Source organism: Naegleria gruberi (genome assembly GCF_000004985.1).
Source record: "Naegleria gruberi genomic scaffold NAEGRscaffold_55, whole genome shotgun sequence".
Classification (NCBI taxonomy): domain Eukaryota; phylum Heterolobosea; class Eutetramitea; order Acrasida; family Naegleriidae; genus Naegleria; species Naegleria gruberi.
In genome coordinates this window covers 132,023-147,565 of record NW_003163272.1, presented here as the reverse complement: position 1 = coordinate 147,565, position 15,543 = coordinate 132,023, and the positions used below count along the sequence as shown (strand labels likewise).

General features: G+C 33.9%; 6 protein-coding genes across 6 annotated transcripts; 3 read left to right on the top strand and 3 right to left on the bottom strand.

Moving 5' to 3' along the window:
* Window positions 1-393: 393 nt before the first annotated feature.
* Window positions 394-4,106, top strand: NAEGRDRAFT_72687 (uncharacterized protein; the record flags this gene model as incomplete). The annotated part of the gene is made up of 3 exons (XM_002672220.1): window positions 394-3,519; window positions 3,562-3,689; window positions 3,734-4,106. 3 exons carry the CDS (start codon window positions 394-396, stop codon window positions 4,104-4,106), a joined length of 3,627 nt encoding a protein of 1,208 aa, XP_002672266.1.
* Window positions 4,107-4,299: 193 nt separating this feature from the next.
* NAEGRDRAFT_72686 (uncharacterized protein) lies at window positions 4,300-5,768 on the top strand (the record flags this gene model as incomplete). The annotated part of the gene is made up of 2 exons (XM_002672219.1): window positions 4,300-5,603; window positions 5,681-5,768. 2 exons carry the CDS (start codon window positions 4,300-4,302, stop codon window positions 5,766-5,768), a joined length of 1,392 nt encoding a protein of 463 aa, XP_002672265.1.
* Window positions 5,769-6,304: 536 nt separating this feature from the next.
* On the bottom strand, window positions 6,305-8,278 carry NAEGRDRAFT_52367 (uncharacterized protein; the record flags this gene model as incomplete). The annotated part of the gene is made up of 3 exons (XM_002672160.1): window positions 6,305-7,421; window positions 7,500-7,871; window positions 7,944-8,278. 3 exons carry the CDS (start codon window positions 8,276-8,278, stop codon window positions 6,305-6,307), a joined length of 1,824 nt encoding a protein of 607 aa, XP_002672206.1.
* A 323-nt stretch (window positions 8,279-8,601) lies between these two features.
* NAEGRDRAFT_81277 (TPR domain-containing protein) lies at window positions 8,602-10,553 on the bottom strand. Its single transcript, XM_002672159.1, has one exon. It carries the CDS (start codon window positions 10,487-10,489, stop codon window positions 8,621-8,623), a length of 1,869 nt encoding a protein of 622 aa, XP_002672205.1. The 5' UTR covers window positions 10,490-10,553; the 3' UTR covers window positions 8,602-8,620.
* Window positions 10,554-10,712: 159 nt separating this feature from the next.
* On the bottom strand, window positions 10,713-11,535 carry NAEGRDRAFT_72682 (uncharacterized protein; the record flags this gene model as incomplete). The annotated part of the gene is made up of 2 exons (XM_002672158.1): window positions 10,713-11,359; window positions 11,460-11,535. 2 exons carry the CDS (start codon window positions 11,533-11,535, stop codon window positions 10,713-10,715), a joined length of 723 nt encoding a protein of 240 aa, XP_002672204.1.
* A 1,136-nt stretch (window positions 11,536-12,671) lies between these two features.
* Window positions 12,672-15,095, top strand: NAEGRDRAFT_72681 (uncharacterized protein; the record flags this gene model as incomplete). Its single annotated transcript, XM_002672218.1, has 1 exon — window positions 12,672-15,095. One exon carries the CDS (start codon window positions 12,672-12,674, stop codon window positions 15,093-15,095), a length of 2,424 nt encoding a protein of 807 aa, XP_002672264.1.
* Between the last annotated feature and the right edge of the window lie 448 nt (window positions 15,096-15,543).

The following is a 15,543-nucleotide window of genomic DNA, read 5'->3' as shown; positions in this document are numbered from 1 at the left end:
TTGAGTGCTAATTTTGCATTGTTTGAAGTTCATCGAGTTCTTTTCTAGAGGGAAAGATGTTGAAGAGTTGGTTTTGTAATGGAATCATCGATGATTCAATAGAATGTGCTTTGTTACTGATAAATTTGTTTGTCGTGTATTGTGATATCATGAGAGCATATTACATGCGTGTAATTCGTGTTCATCAATTAAAATATTAAAATTTATTTTTTTAAAATGAAAAAATGTCGGAACTCCAAAAGTAGCAGCTAGCAGAGTTTTAGAATGTTTCTCGATTTTAAAGTATCGATTGAGGGAAACCTTTGCTAATCTAAACTGGTGTAATGTAATCCGCATATTAAAACGGAGTCATCAACACTCCTATTATTTCAAAGCTCTACAATCGACAAAAAAATGCAGGAACAACCCTTACGTTTTCCTTCTCTGGAAAGGTCTTCATTACTTCTCTTACTTTTGGCTATGATGGTGTTGATACAGCTGTCAACACCAATAAATTCACATGCTCTTGATATGAATATGAATATGGACGAACCAATGATGATACAAACAACAACAACAGCAACCACCTCTTCATCAACAAGTAATGGTGAACCAACCTTGGTTGTGGAGAGGCCGAAGGAGGCCTTTTGGTCATTGATAACGAATAATTCTTCCATGGAAATGACCGTAAATATTACCTTGTACTTGGGAGGTATTAATGGTAATTCTTCAACAAATGTGAATTGTGGACATTCTATGGAAAATCCATGTGTAGCATTTACTCAACTCTTCTATTCATTGAATGAGACATTATATAGAGATTATTCCGATTTTTTAAATATGAAATCAGTGGAGAGAAATGTACTTTTAAAAGTTATTGTTATTGGAAATGAACCCTTTTTATGTGGGCTAGAGTGGTATCAAATGGAAGAATTTGAACTAGTGAGATTCTTCATGGAAATCACTCACTTGGATGGACGTTCGAGTGTTCTGACATGTGTTCAGACGTTACCATTATTTTCGAAAGGGTTACTAATTCCATATGGATTTGAAGCATTATATTTACACGATTTGGTACTGAATGATATTATTATTTTCGATTTATTCATTTCAGTGTTGGTGGAGAATTGTTATTTTAATGGTTCAGGAATTATGGATAACAATACCCCTGGACAAGTGGAATCCAATTTGAAATCTAGATATTTCATTGTAGAAAATTCATTTTTTTCAGAAACAATTGTTGTCAATTATAGAAACAAGGTAGTAGTTAATAGGTCAACCTTGGATCTAGTCTCTGTTTTCTATTTATGTGACGAAGTAATAATCTTGGATAGTATTGCAAAAACACTGGTCAATATTCAGGAATCGAGTATAGTTCATGTGGAGAGAACTATATTTAGTGTTGTTCATACATTTGCTTGTAATTATGTTACATTTACTAATTGTGAGACATCTGATATTAACCAGAGTACTAAGCTCAAAGGTGTTTTGCAAAAGTTTGGAGGTATTATTTTAAGCATTTTAGCACAATCTGGAACTAGTATCATAGTGAAGGATATTAGAGTCTATTCAGGAAAGTTATTTTCCTCTGTTACCTCTTTCCAAAATGCAATATTTGAGAATATTACAATGACAGGAAACGCAATTCCATCTCAAGATCTTGTGAGCGCGTTTCTAATCTTTAAAGAAATTGTTTATACCACACTGAGAAATATCAAACTTGATAATAGATTCGCTCACGTACGCGTGGAATCGTACTCGGTGCTTTCTGTTGTAAATTGTGAATTTTCACAGAGGAGACAATTTGACATTTACGACATTTCTGGCAATGGCTACAGATCTCAAGTTTTATTTTCAAACTCAAAATTTTATAATTCATATGATTCAGCAGTGACGATTCAGTCTGTACAAAGATTGTTCATTGATTATTGCGAATTTTATAATAATCTAGCCACTTTCAGTGGAGCAGCTGTTCGTGTGAAATATTTGGCAGCTAATTTGTTCATCAGGGGAAGCAAGTTTATTAATAATAGAGTTACTTGTAATTTGTATCCAATGTCTAGGTATGGAGCTTTTTGTGGAGGTGGTGCCATTTCAATAGAGTCCGCAGTAAATGATGCCAAATTTACTCCTCCATACGAATTTAATGGCGTAAATTTCATTGGAAATTATGCAGATCGTGGTGGTGCCATCTATTTTCCAACTGGTTCATATCAATTAAATTTCCAATATTCACAGTTTGTAAATAATACAGCAAGACTGAGTGGAGGGGCAATGTTTTTCAATCAGGCAACCCTTCCAACTTTAAGTGGATGTACATTAAATGGAAATGTAGCAGTAATGGGAATGGATAATACTATTCCTCTACGATTATCCTCAGCAGAATTCACTGGAATAACTCCAAAAATTGTGAATGGAAATTATGAATTATTAATTGGAGAGAGATACAATATTTCATTTATTGTAAAAACAACCAAGGATGGAACTATAGCACCATTCTCTGATGAGATTTTTGATTTTTATTCATCTTCATCCTATATCAAACTGTCAAACAAGCAGCCTAACAATATGAATTACATTACATTCACTATTAATGTTTTTGGAAATGAAACCTTGGATGAGTATTTCAAAGTACCTACAAGAATCATAATTGAAAATAGATTTAGCACAATCGAACTACCAATTCAAATAGGAAATTGTAAGAGTGGAACAGCATTAGATAAATCACTGACCCAAGAGGCTAATGTTTTCAATTTTGAATGTAAGAAAATTCCTGAATTTCCAGTAGAAACATACGTTGCAATTATTATTGGAACCTCTCTTTTTTTATTCATTCTGGGTATTTTACTTGGATTGGGAATGTATTGTATGGTAACGATCATCAAAAAATTAAACAGATTGAAGAAAAAAGAAAGAGCAGAGCAAGCTATTGAAAACAAACTCATTGACAAGAGAATGCTATTTGAATTTACTGAAGAAGAACAGCAATACTATGATAAAGCTTCCAGTATTGACAATGGTTCGAGTGGAGGTAGTACCAAGTATAGATCTCTCACTAACGATACAGAGCTTTCCCAATCATTAGTGAAAAGCAACTCTAAAACATCCAAATATCAAAAGGACGACTCCTTCATTATTCCAATCGAAGAAATCACTATTGAAAAGAGGATAGGAGAAGGTGGTTCAGCTAATGTTTTCCTCGGCTCATGGTCAAATATTAATGTTGCTATCAAATCCCTCAAGTATGATTTCTCAGAAGGTTCAATTAACAATGAAGAGTTTGAAAAGGAGGCTGCAGTTTTGAGTCGATTGAGACATCCCAACGTGTTAATATTTTACGGAGTATGTATGACTGAGAAGAGCAAGTATATTGTTACAGAGTACATGGAAAATGGTGCATTGGATCGATTTATTTCCAATTCGAAATATTCCAATTTCACAAACCAACACTTCCAAAATGTGTTAAAAATTTTACTTCACATATCTAATGGCATGATTTATTTACATTCACTGAAACCAGCGATTATTCACAGAGATTTGGTAGGTTTTCCAATTTATAAGTATTATTCATCTTTTTATTAGAAACCTGGCAATGTATTGCTAAACGATAAGAATCAGGCAAAGGTTTCAGATTTTGGTCTTGTGAAACTCGTTAGCAACACTGTTCAAACAAATATGACTAAACAAATAGGTACCATCTTATACTGCAGGTAAGTTTCGTGTTAGTTTAGTATAATGTAACAATTAATTACAGCCCTGAGACATTTGTTTCTGATACACAAATAGAGAATAAGGAAGCCAGCAAAATTGATGTTTATTCATTTGCTATAATTATGTGGGAAATGTTTTTCAGAGCCACTCCATTCCAACATGTGAAAAACACATTTAAAGTTCCACCACTTGTTATTAATGGCCAAAGACCTCTCCTTCCCTTTGATGTTTCGAATAGAGATGAGATTAATCAATGGATTACTACCAATACTCAACTCTTTACTAATGATGATACAATTGAATGCGTGCAATTATTCATCAATTTAATGACAGAATGTTGGAAACACAATCCTTCAGAGAGGCCTTCTTTCAATAAGATTTATGAATTGCTTGAGAATATTGTGGAGAGAATTTGAAAATGTTAAATTTCTACATGAATTACTGCTTTTTACATTTGATGATAAGATGTGACCATGCATGGCAAGTAAATTGCTAAATTAGAAACAGATCATATGAAACCTTGAATAGACAAGTGTAACCTATTAAATTTACACAATTTAAATGGTTTTAAACTTGACTGCTGTTGGGATAATCATCTCATGAAAAAAAATGAATATCTTCCACATCCCAGAAGTTGTTGTTAGGATTTTCCCATTCCTTTCAACAATAGACAGAGCACACAGCAGATTGATAAACACAACCTTTGATGCAATTTATCACACAGAAGAGAAGAATGACTTGATTGACAAATGGCATAAATATTGCCAAGAACTTGCCCATGATTACGATTCTCCTGCACTCAGCAATGAACAATTAGCCAATTTAATTAATCAATTTGGTTTTACCAATATGCAATTTCACTTGAAGGTTTGGTTGACTAATTGTGCAAGTGGCAGATATCATTTCTCTAATTTAATTACCATTGCCCCGGTTGATGATTGGGAATTTGTTGTAGAAACACCAATCTCTGAACGTTCAACCTTTCCCTTGCTATTGGACAGTGAATTTGGTGAAAATCAATGGCAAGAGAATTTGATAATGGTTCAGACAGGACATTTGTACTCTACAGTAGTGACACTTTTAGATAAGAGAAATGGTTTCTTTTATTTAAAGACAGGTACTACAATGTTCCCATCATTGAAATGCATTGGACATATCAAAGATTGGATTGAGAGTATTCCAATTCATGTAATCAAACCAATTTCATTACTTGGTAATGAAGTTTATCCAGAAGAAGAAATGATAGATAACATGAAAAAGTATGTGAAAATTATGCAAGAAGGAGATAAGAAGGATCTTGTCGAGTTTTTGAAAGTGCATGCTAATTTCTATCCATATCTCAGTGTTGAATTGAGAAGAGATCCAGAAATATTGGGAGCAGTCAAACAATTATTCGAAACTGATCCAGATTCTTTTATTCAACGTATTCCAGCATTTTTTCCTACAGAAATCAGAAAGGATAAGGATGCTTACTTTAATTTGTTCAATATCAATAGTTCTCACCTTTTCTTACATCATAGTTTAAGAAAGGATAAAGAGTTTACAATCAAATTAATGAAGCATTACCCTTATTTAGTATATCCATATCGTGTTCAAACAGAATTCATCAATGATCCAGAAGTGGCTAAACACTGGGTCTATACTATAGGTTTGGGTGAAATTGGCTTCAAAATTAAGACAAAGGAAGACATTTTAAGGTTCTTACAGGTTACATTGGATATTGAATCAGTAGAGCCAGAATTGTTGAACAATTTAACACTCATGGTTGAAGTTATCAATGAACACTTCCATAGAAATTACAAGACTAATGAATATTTGGAGGATAGAGATGTAATTCTTGAGGAAATCTCACGTAGAAATGTAATTTTCTTAAGTATTGCTTCTCCTGAATTGAGAAATAATAGGGAATTCATGTTAGAATGCATTGATATCAATGTAAATTGTGCTCTTTTTATTGGTGATTCTCTCAAGAATGATGTCAAAATATTAGCAAATCCAAAAGCTTTGGCATATGTCAGTGGACTAAACTTAACAATGGATCAAATCTTGGAAATACTGAGAAATATGGAAGACGATGATATTGACTATGCTATGAATTACAATGCAGTACAAAATTTCATCCCAGCAGAATACTTGAAAGATGATGAGTTTATGTTGCATTTGCTTGAAATATCAGCATATACAAGCGTTCTAGTGAGTAGTAAGCTTCGTAAGGATAATACTTTCTGGATTACGGCTTTGAAATCGAATCCAGATTTGTTGAACTATGGAGTGGTACCAATTGATATTTTGAGAGAAGAATATCCTTCAGATTTGAGTAATATTGATCCACGTTTATTTACATCAAAGATGAGAGATGATAAGACAGCGATTGAAAATTCAGAAAGTAGCATTTACATTTATGCTTCGGAAAGAGTTAGATCTGACAAGGATCTCTTATTGAAATGTATGGAAAGTTACTCCCCAATTGCCTACTTGTATGCACCAAAACACTTGAGGGAAGATCCACAAGTCAAACAAGCTCTCTCGTGTCCATCCTTGTTATCCTTACCAGACAAGCTGCCAAGTCGATTTGCAAAGCAAAATAAATCCAAAGAATGTGGTTCTACTTTATTTACAAACCAAGAACTTGTTTCTTCTTTGCTTGGAATTCTTCTTCAGTCAAAATACCTGCCTTTCTCAATTCACCCAACTTTTTCAAAACATCCAAATAATCTTCACTTCCTCCTGTTGATGCTGCTGGCTTTGCAGTTGTAGTTGTTGAGGTAGTGGAAGGAGTAACTTTTGGAATGGATTTTGGCATCTTCTTTGAATCAACAATGGTGGCATTGTCAAATTCAGCATTCTTTGATTGAGTAATGTCAATAACAGAACGATCACTGCTAACTTCCAACTTGATGTAATTACCATACTTGGAGACGTTAACTTCAGATTCTTCTTCCAAACCATCGAGGAGAGAAACTGCCTTAACAGTAACTCTCAAATCATCAACATTTGGCAATCTTCCAGTTACAATGGCCATTCTATCTCCAAGATCTTGAGTTTGCTTGTAAATTTGTTGACCATTAACATAAATTTCGAATGGTTTTTGTTCAGTAGCATTAATACCAGCCAAATGGAAGTAAACTGGAATTTGTTCAGTTGAACTCTTTGAGCTAGCAGAAGCACCACTTGATTTAGTCATAGTTTCTCCAGATTTTGGTCCAAAAGTATCATTATGTTGTTGTTTCATTTGGATACGTTCACTGTCTCCAACTTTTTCGATACCAAAGAACATGAATGTACCATTTTTGGTAATGTTAAATTGTTGCTTGGTGTCAACATCACGAGCTTCAATATTGAAACGAGCTTCAATGACCAATTCCTCACCACGTGGTGGTTTTTCAAATGAAGCTCTCAATACAGTAGTTCTTGTGAGTGGAATTTCTTCTTCACTCTTGAAAAATTCATCACCATTGATATAAATGGTAAATGGTTCCTTTTTGGAAGCTGGAATATTATTAACATATAAAGAAAGAGTCACTTCATCTAATGAATCAGAATCGCCTGCTCTCATTTGAGTTTCAGTAACTGGTCCAGAATTGGAATCATCATCATATTTTACAAGTGACTTTTCTCTATTTTTTTGTTTGTATTCTTGTTCAGCATTTGCATAGTGAACTGGATTAAAGTATTTTTCATCGAACATTTTGTTTGTTCTTTGTTGAATTTCAACATTGGATCCTTCATTTCTATATTTTTCATTTATATTTGTATTTGTTCATATATATATTGTAAATATTAACAAATATGGTAATTTAAATACTTACAAAACAGCAATCAAAATATGGGTACCCAAAGTAGTCAAATCAAAATCACTAACTGTATCAACACCAACACTTGGAATCTTGATATGCAAATTAGCAATGTGTGTTTTAGCTTGAGGATCATTCTTCTTGACATAGATCATCATTTCCTTCTTTCTAAAGATTGGTTTAGTGGTATGCATGATTCTCTTATCATTTTGATCAGCATCCAAGATTTCAAAAGGATCTTCTTCTGAGGCATCAATTCCTGACAAGTGAAGCCAGATACGTGTGGAATCAGTTCCAAAGTCTGCTGAATTGTGAACTGCCTTTGTAAGCTTATTCTTTGGACTTTTCTCATAATCATCTGCAAGATAGGCTGGTTTGTTATATTTACTAATTTTTCAAAATCATCAAGTAATTAATCCAGTGTTAAATTATTTTTATCCGAAATAAAACTAAACTTACTAGGTATATTCTCCAGTCTTTTCATCAACATAGAATTTACGTTGATCATCAACAATGACATTAGCTTCATCCATAGCAGCATTCACTCCCTGAGTTACTGATAATTCTCCCAAATTCTTTACACGAACTTTCAGATAATATCCCTTATTAGTTAAATCATATTGATTTAATTCATCAATGTCTGCTTGTGGAATTATAAAGTTGATAAATTCACGATGGATGGCAGATAGACCGGATGGTGAGATTTTGAGGGAAAATTTAGTGTCCTTCAAGGTTTCGGTAGCTCTATTGGAAATGTTAGAAGAAAGTGGTGGAAACTTACGAATAAACTTCATTTCCACCAATTTTGATGACGAATGGGTCCTTTTCGGAGGCAGGAATGTTGATAAATTCAAAGTGGATGGTTTCTGACATTTTTTTTTAAATTGATTTTTAATTTCTGTCAACTTTCCGTGTGATGACAAGTGCAAATGATGATGGGTTGAGGCCAAATATATTTCCAATAATAAAACATTTCAGTGAATGTTAAAAAAATTCAAAAACACATCAATATTTATTATGATTTGTGTTAATATTTTGTTCATACTGCAAAAGAAAGAGAACTCAAAGATATCAAGATCCATTTATCAGTTAATTAATTATTAAAATCATCATCAGCTTTATTAAGGACTCCATTTTTAGTAAGAAGTAAAATCATAGAGACAACTGCTGGTACTTGCTTGGTACTCTTTAAAAACAATGTGAGGATTCAAAGATTTCAATTCTTCCCAAGTATTTCCAACTGGCTTGGAGCCAGTATAATTCACATAGTATTCCGTGTCTTGATCAGTGATTGGTAAATATTCTACAATTTGAAGATTAGGATTATCAGAGAATGGATTCAAAGAAGGGAAGAAAGCAACTCCAAGTTTTAAATGCTTCAAATTAGTAAACTTGGAGATGAATGGACGGAAATGGTAGTCATTGTAAATACTCGAACCAATTTCCAAGTATTCGAGATCAGGAGAGTGAACTGGGAGTATTGATTGTACAGGTGTATACTCATACAATGCCAATCTCTTCAAATTCTTAGTTTTAGATAGGACTTGTTCTTCAAAGTGTATTTCAGTAAAAAAATGAGACGAACAAGCTAACAATCTCATATTTCTTACATGCTTAAGCAGAGAATGTTGGAGTACGTGATTGACCATCTCAGCTTTTCCTGGTAAACTTTCCTTTGGCAGGAACCAAGTTTGTCCCAAAGATGCTGGTTTCTTTTCAGTAACAACCAGAGCAGAATAACTAATTTCAATATCATATTGTTGTAGGTAGCTCTTTACAAGATTTCTTGAGTACTTGTTCAGAGATGACATTACCAATACTTGTCTGGTTTGAAGGAAGCTCATAATATGACAAAGTGTATCATCATCTAATAATCTAAGGTGAAATAATGGAAGAGGTTTTCCGAATGGATTTATGAGACGAGCCTTATATTCGTCCTGCTCCTTCTCTTTGATCATACCCAATCTTCCATATGTGGCAGCTCTCATTAAATAGACAGCATCTCTTTGTTTTAGGAGAGGCATTAAAGAAATGGATTTGGTAAAATCTTCAATAGCTGTTTCCAATTCTCCTAAATAATAATAACACAATCCTCTATTATAATAGGATGACTCCAAATATTCTGATTGATAGCTCTCTCCCAATTCTATAGCTCTATTGAAATATTCAACGCCATTTGCATAATAGGTGCCAGAATAATAGGAGACACCTGCTCTAATGTACAACAATTCCAAGGTAATGTAGGTATTTGGTTTGGTCTTGAGGACTGGCTTATCTGAGCCTAGCATTAAATTGTGGTTATAGAAATTCTTGGCCTTATTTGTAAAATTAGTAACACTATTGGCATAATAGCTCCAATTTTTAGTCCAAGAAGCAGCAACCTTTTCCACTGGCTTCTTTGCTTCTAATTGCATGGAAAAGAATTGTTCTTCCATTGCAATAAGTTCCTTCTCATTGTCTTGATGATCGATCAATTGAGATTCTACATAAGATCTGTGTTCAATAGATTTTTGGAAATGAATAGCAGCCTCCTTAAAATCACCATTTCCGTGATAACACATTCCCAACAAGTATTCAGCCAAATAGAAATTCCTACAGAATGAACCAAAAGAAGAAGAACCATCATTACCCGATTCACCAGTTGCATTCATCAATGACAATGCCTCAAGCATATCATCCTTAGCCAATCCATAATCAGGTTGTTCCAATCGGGCAATACATCTCTGAATCAACAATTTGGCTAATTGTTCCCTATCATTATCATTCAACTCATCAACATGTTTTTTAATTTCCTGAATGGAAACACTCGACTTATCCAACAGCTGATTAGAAGCAGATAAATCCAAATCATGTTTCTTTTGCTTGAATAATTCTATCATCTTTAAATTGTTGGCCCGAATTGCTTGATCAACACTTTGTATTCCTTTCCCGATCCCTCTAAAAGCCTCTACTACCAACAAAACCGGTAACAAAAACAATGGTGGAGCATAACAACCATGACACATTTTCAATAGTTATAATGTAATAGAAATTAACTGATGATGGATTTGAAAAACCAGAAGGTTCTTATTGAGGTATTTTTTTCTTGATGAACTTGAGAACTTACGGTTAAACAGAATCAAAATCATCCATACATATAACTACAGTTTGTGCTTATTTGCTGTGGACACACATGTCATGGATATTGAATTGGATTACAATAAAGTGCCATATATGGTGGTGATTGATTTATTGTTGTAATTGTTGAGCTATCTTTTCATAACCTGGAAGTGATTGTTTAGGGAATCTATTAGGATTGTTCAAATGCTTTTGAATACCTTCTCTTGCCTTAACTCTTGCATGTAATTGTTTCAAATTCTTCAATTCCTCACCACTATTCAATTGATTTTCAAAGTAGCTTCCCAAAACTTCTGTATAAGTATCCAAAGCATAGAATAATGCAATATCTGCATATGAAATTTTACCACCAACAAGATATTCCTTTCCACCTTCCAATGCTCTTTCAAAGAATTGCAATAATTTTGGTAATTTCTCCTTCAAAATGATTTGAATCTTTTGCTCGATACTTTCATTGGTGATTTCAGAAGAAACTGGATATGAGGCAGTAAAGGCCGATCTCAATAAAACATTCAAATCCAAAATTCCTTCATAATATTGATCAATGAGACTTTCCTCAACGAGATCTTTACCAGCCAATCCAAATTTCTTACCCAAATATCTAACAATTGAAGATGATTGGACAAGTAAGATTTGATCATCTTGATAACTTGGAAGTGAGTCAAAAGCAAGAGTTTTACTTTCTACAAGTTGTTTAAAAGCATCGGATTTTTCAGTTGGATGCCAAACTCCAACATTGACTTCATCATAATCAACTCCTACTCATCAAATTATTTACAATTTTAATTAATATTAAATAAATATTAAATAATATTAAATAATATTAAAATTGTAATAATGATCATCATCCACACTTACCACAATCAGCAAGAATAATTCTAATCAACTCTGATTTCCCTCTCGAGCTGAAATAAGTGAGTATTGGCTTGGACATTTTTTTCTTTTTGTTTTCATTATATGATCAATCGTGTTTAAATATTGTGTGATCTTCAATAAGATGAACGCAAGAAAGTTGATGAAGAGAATATCTTGTCTAGATAGAGAGGACGCAATATTTGATATTCCTTTCGATAGAATTCATTTGTCTAGCTTGCATGTTGGTGAATAAGCGCCTTTTGTTACCGTTAAAAACTTAAAACAAAAATCATGAATTCAATGTTATAAAAAAGAGATACAAATTGCATGGATTGTCAACAAGAACCAAATCTCAAATGGGACGTTCAAGAATTTTTGCAAGTTGACAATTAGAGTAATGGTAAGATCAATTTGCACTGGTAATATCGGTTGGTGATTTTTTTGGGAGCGAATTGAGATGGAACTAAGGCATTCAGTATTATGACCATTGATATTCACACGGTTGATAATGGAAAGATTTCTGACATTTATCATTTGGAAGAATCAACAGATATATAGTAGTTATAAGCAATAAAAACTGTATTACATTCCAGTCAATGTTCTACAAAGGACCAGAAATTGGCAGTTGCATCTTTGGTTTTGGTTTCGGCAGCATTATTTGACTTGAAATTGGTGGCAAATAAATTCTTCATGATTGCTTTTTTTTTTAATTGGATAAAATGATGAGTAGGCCAATTATCAACCCAACGGAAATGATTGAGGTTGAAATTAAAATGGTATTAATCTTGGTCATGATCTTGTGAAAAGTTAACAATTAATTGTTTGGGTTTCTTTTGATCCAGTTTAAGAGTTTAGGAATGAAAGAATTGTTTTAAGTTGTTTTAGTGGCTCTCATTATTTGGTTTGTGAAGGAACGATGCGTGCGTATTGATTATGTCGTTATTGAATCGATGGAATCCATTTCCATTCTCAGTTTCCATGCTGAGGATCATGATGAAGGAAATTACAATTTCACAACATGTACATAGTTAGACCTCAACAACATGTGGAGATCTTTCGATTTAATTCCTTCCGCTCCAATTTCGTTGCTGCTAATGAATAACAGTTTCAATTTTTCCAATCGACTTGTTTCTAGATGTTATCAGTATTTTGTAAAATCAAAATGTACTGGAACGGGTTTACAATAGAGTTAATACTAAATCCGTCGGAAAAAAAATGTCAAAGAGGTATTCGAATAATTCGTCATCATCATCGAATGCATCATCTTCTTCTTCACCAAGAACAATATTCGAAACAAGTGTTGGTGGATCCGNCAACACTAAACAATTTTCCTCTTCACCGACGCAATTAGTTTTAAATGTTTCGAATGACATTTCGAATAATACAACATCTTCGGATAATCAAGAAATTAATACAACAATAACAAATTCATCATCGGAAACACTTTCAGGAATGGTTCTTGCAGTCCAAAATGTTTCTCCCTCATCAAATCCACTAAATATTCTCCAAGCAACCGAACAAGATTCCAAAGAAACTTTACTTTCGAATAATTCTCCCACTTCATTAAACACTTCATCATCAATAATCGCAACATCAACAACCGATAACAATCAAACAAAATCTTCACCCATCGCCATTTCTAACAGCACCACTAGCACCACCACAAGTGAAGGAAGTAACAGTTCATCCCTAACCAATCAGCAATCACCCTCAATTTTACAATCTATCAATTTTAATCCACCACCTCCACCTAGTTCACCAATCATGATGGGGGGACAAACACCTCCACAGAGACATCACACGAGGAATTTGAGCATGACCAACACGATATTGAATAGTTCACTGAGAGGATTTGTTCTCTCTGAGAATAATGTGAGATTGCAAAAGGCGAAAATTACATTTGGGAAGAGTTTTGAGAGTAATGTACCGAGTTTGTTTAATAATGAGGAGTTGGCTGATTTTAGGATTGTGATGAAACATTCGAACAAGTTGAATTTGGGGAATGTATTGTCGTGTTGTGAAAATTCATCAGACAAGGAAGACAGTTCATCAACACTACCAAATTGTTTACATACCAATGCAACAGAAGTGGATTCGTTGCAGGACAATTTGACAATCAAGACGAATGATATTCCTCAACTGACCTCAACAACACTCTATGTTAATAAGGCAATTCTATCACTGTATAGTCCATTTTTTAAAGAAATGATGTTTGGAAAGATGAAAACGAAATGTGATTTTATTGAAATAATGGATCATTCAGTGATGGAGTGTCCTGATTTTCATAATAATCAAGATCAGGAGAACGATATAGGATATGAGGATGTGCGAATTTTCTGTATAATGATCAAGACAATGTATACTTTGGAAGTGGATTGTTTGGAGTGCGATTCTGCTCCACTGTTGGAGATTGCTGATAAGTACATGTTTGTGGATTTGGCATCGATTTGCGAGGCATATCTGGAGAAGAATTTGAACGAATTTAATGTGCTTTCGTGTATTTTCTTGGAAAATTCCAAATATCAATCTCTCAAAACAAAGGCCAGCCAATTCATAGCCCAGAAATTCTTTATCATATGCAAGAATGGTCAATTGAATTTAATTGGAGATGTTGAAACAGTGCTGAACATTATTTCGAGAGATGACTTGAATGTGAGAACTGAGGACGATATTTTAAATGCTGCTCTTCTGTGGGTAGAATACGATTTCCAAGTGAGAAAGAAATACTTCCCAACTCTGTTAAATCATATTCGTCTCCAATACTTGTCTCCTGAATGTTTGCACTATTTGATTTCCATCCCTGAAAAGTACGTGGCAGATCTGGAACTGCAAGTCAAGCTTTTAAAGAAGATTGCCAAGGCAATGAGCTGTCAACTCAATACAATAGTACACAAGGTAGATAAGGCCAATCAACAATTGGCTCTCCAAAAGACAACCACTCAACAACTTGCTGGAATTGCCAATATTAGTACCAGCAATTTACTTTCTGCTCCAGTGATGCATGTAGAACAGATTTCTGTACTGAGTCCAACCTCGATCTTTGATAGCTCTGAAGTAATTGGAGTATCTAGCGATGACGACTTTTTCACAACAAAGCCTCGACACCACGTGAGTGGAATTGTCAGTGGATTTGATCTCCTCATGACTGGTAAAGATTTACAAGTTTCCAACGAAGGCAAAACCCTTACCAAGATTAACATTGATGGATGGTCTGTAAATTTGTGTGTCGAGCCAATCAGATTTGGACAACGTAAAGAATTCAATCTCAAAGTTAACAAGACCGCCCAGGGCATTATCAACATTGGTATTTGCAAAGCTGATGTGAATTTGAACGGAAATCTCAATTATGAAAATGGTTGGTGTTATTACCTGTACAATGGTCATACTTGTCACAATTTCCACTCACTCCACTATGATGATAATTTCGGTGGAGGTGGAACGGGAGATACCTTCAAAGTCCAAGTTGATTTGAGAACCAATGGCACTCTCTCATTTGTAAAGAATAGTCAACCTTTAGGAATTGCTTTCCAAGAAATTGTTAAACGATTGAATGGCGAAGATGATATCTTTTACTTTGCTGTTGCCCTCTATAGTGCTGGAGATGCTGTTTCCATCATTAATTCTCCAATTAAAATGTAAAAAACACTAAATAATAAATAGATAATTAATTGACTAGTGTCAAGACAAAATTTATCATTCCTCAAAATCTATTCTCCACAAATTCCACACCCAATAGATCTTAATTACAATAATTTCAATTCCTTGGTAAAGTCCAATAATCTATTAGGACATGGTCCAATAGCTGTTGTTAATAGTTAGATGGCAATAATAATTAGACAAATATATTAAAAACATTAATAGTTAGATGGTAACATAAATTGATGAAATTTGAATTAATTTCCAAAATGATGAAGGAAAACTTACCAAGAACTGTTGCTGTTCCTCTTTCAATTTGTGTTCTTCCTGCATCAATCACTCGGTATGTTGGGAGGCCTCTCTTCTTAGCTTCAGTTTGGAAGAAATCCATTTGATCTTATCAACCTTTACAGCAATCTTGCAGCACCATAATGATCCATTTGTGTAACCA

Bases quoted from the DNA above. Each gene is read 5' to 3' on its own strand.
- NAEGRDRAFT_81277 (XM_002672159.1), bottom strand. From the start codon at position 10,489: ATGTGTCATGGTTGTTATGCTCCACCATTGTTTTTGTTACCGGTTTTG.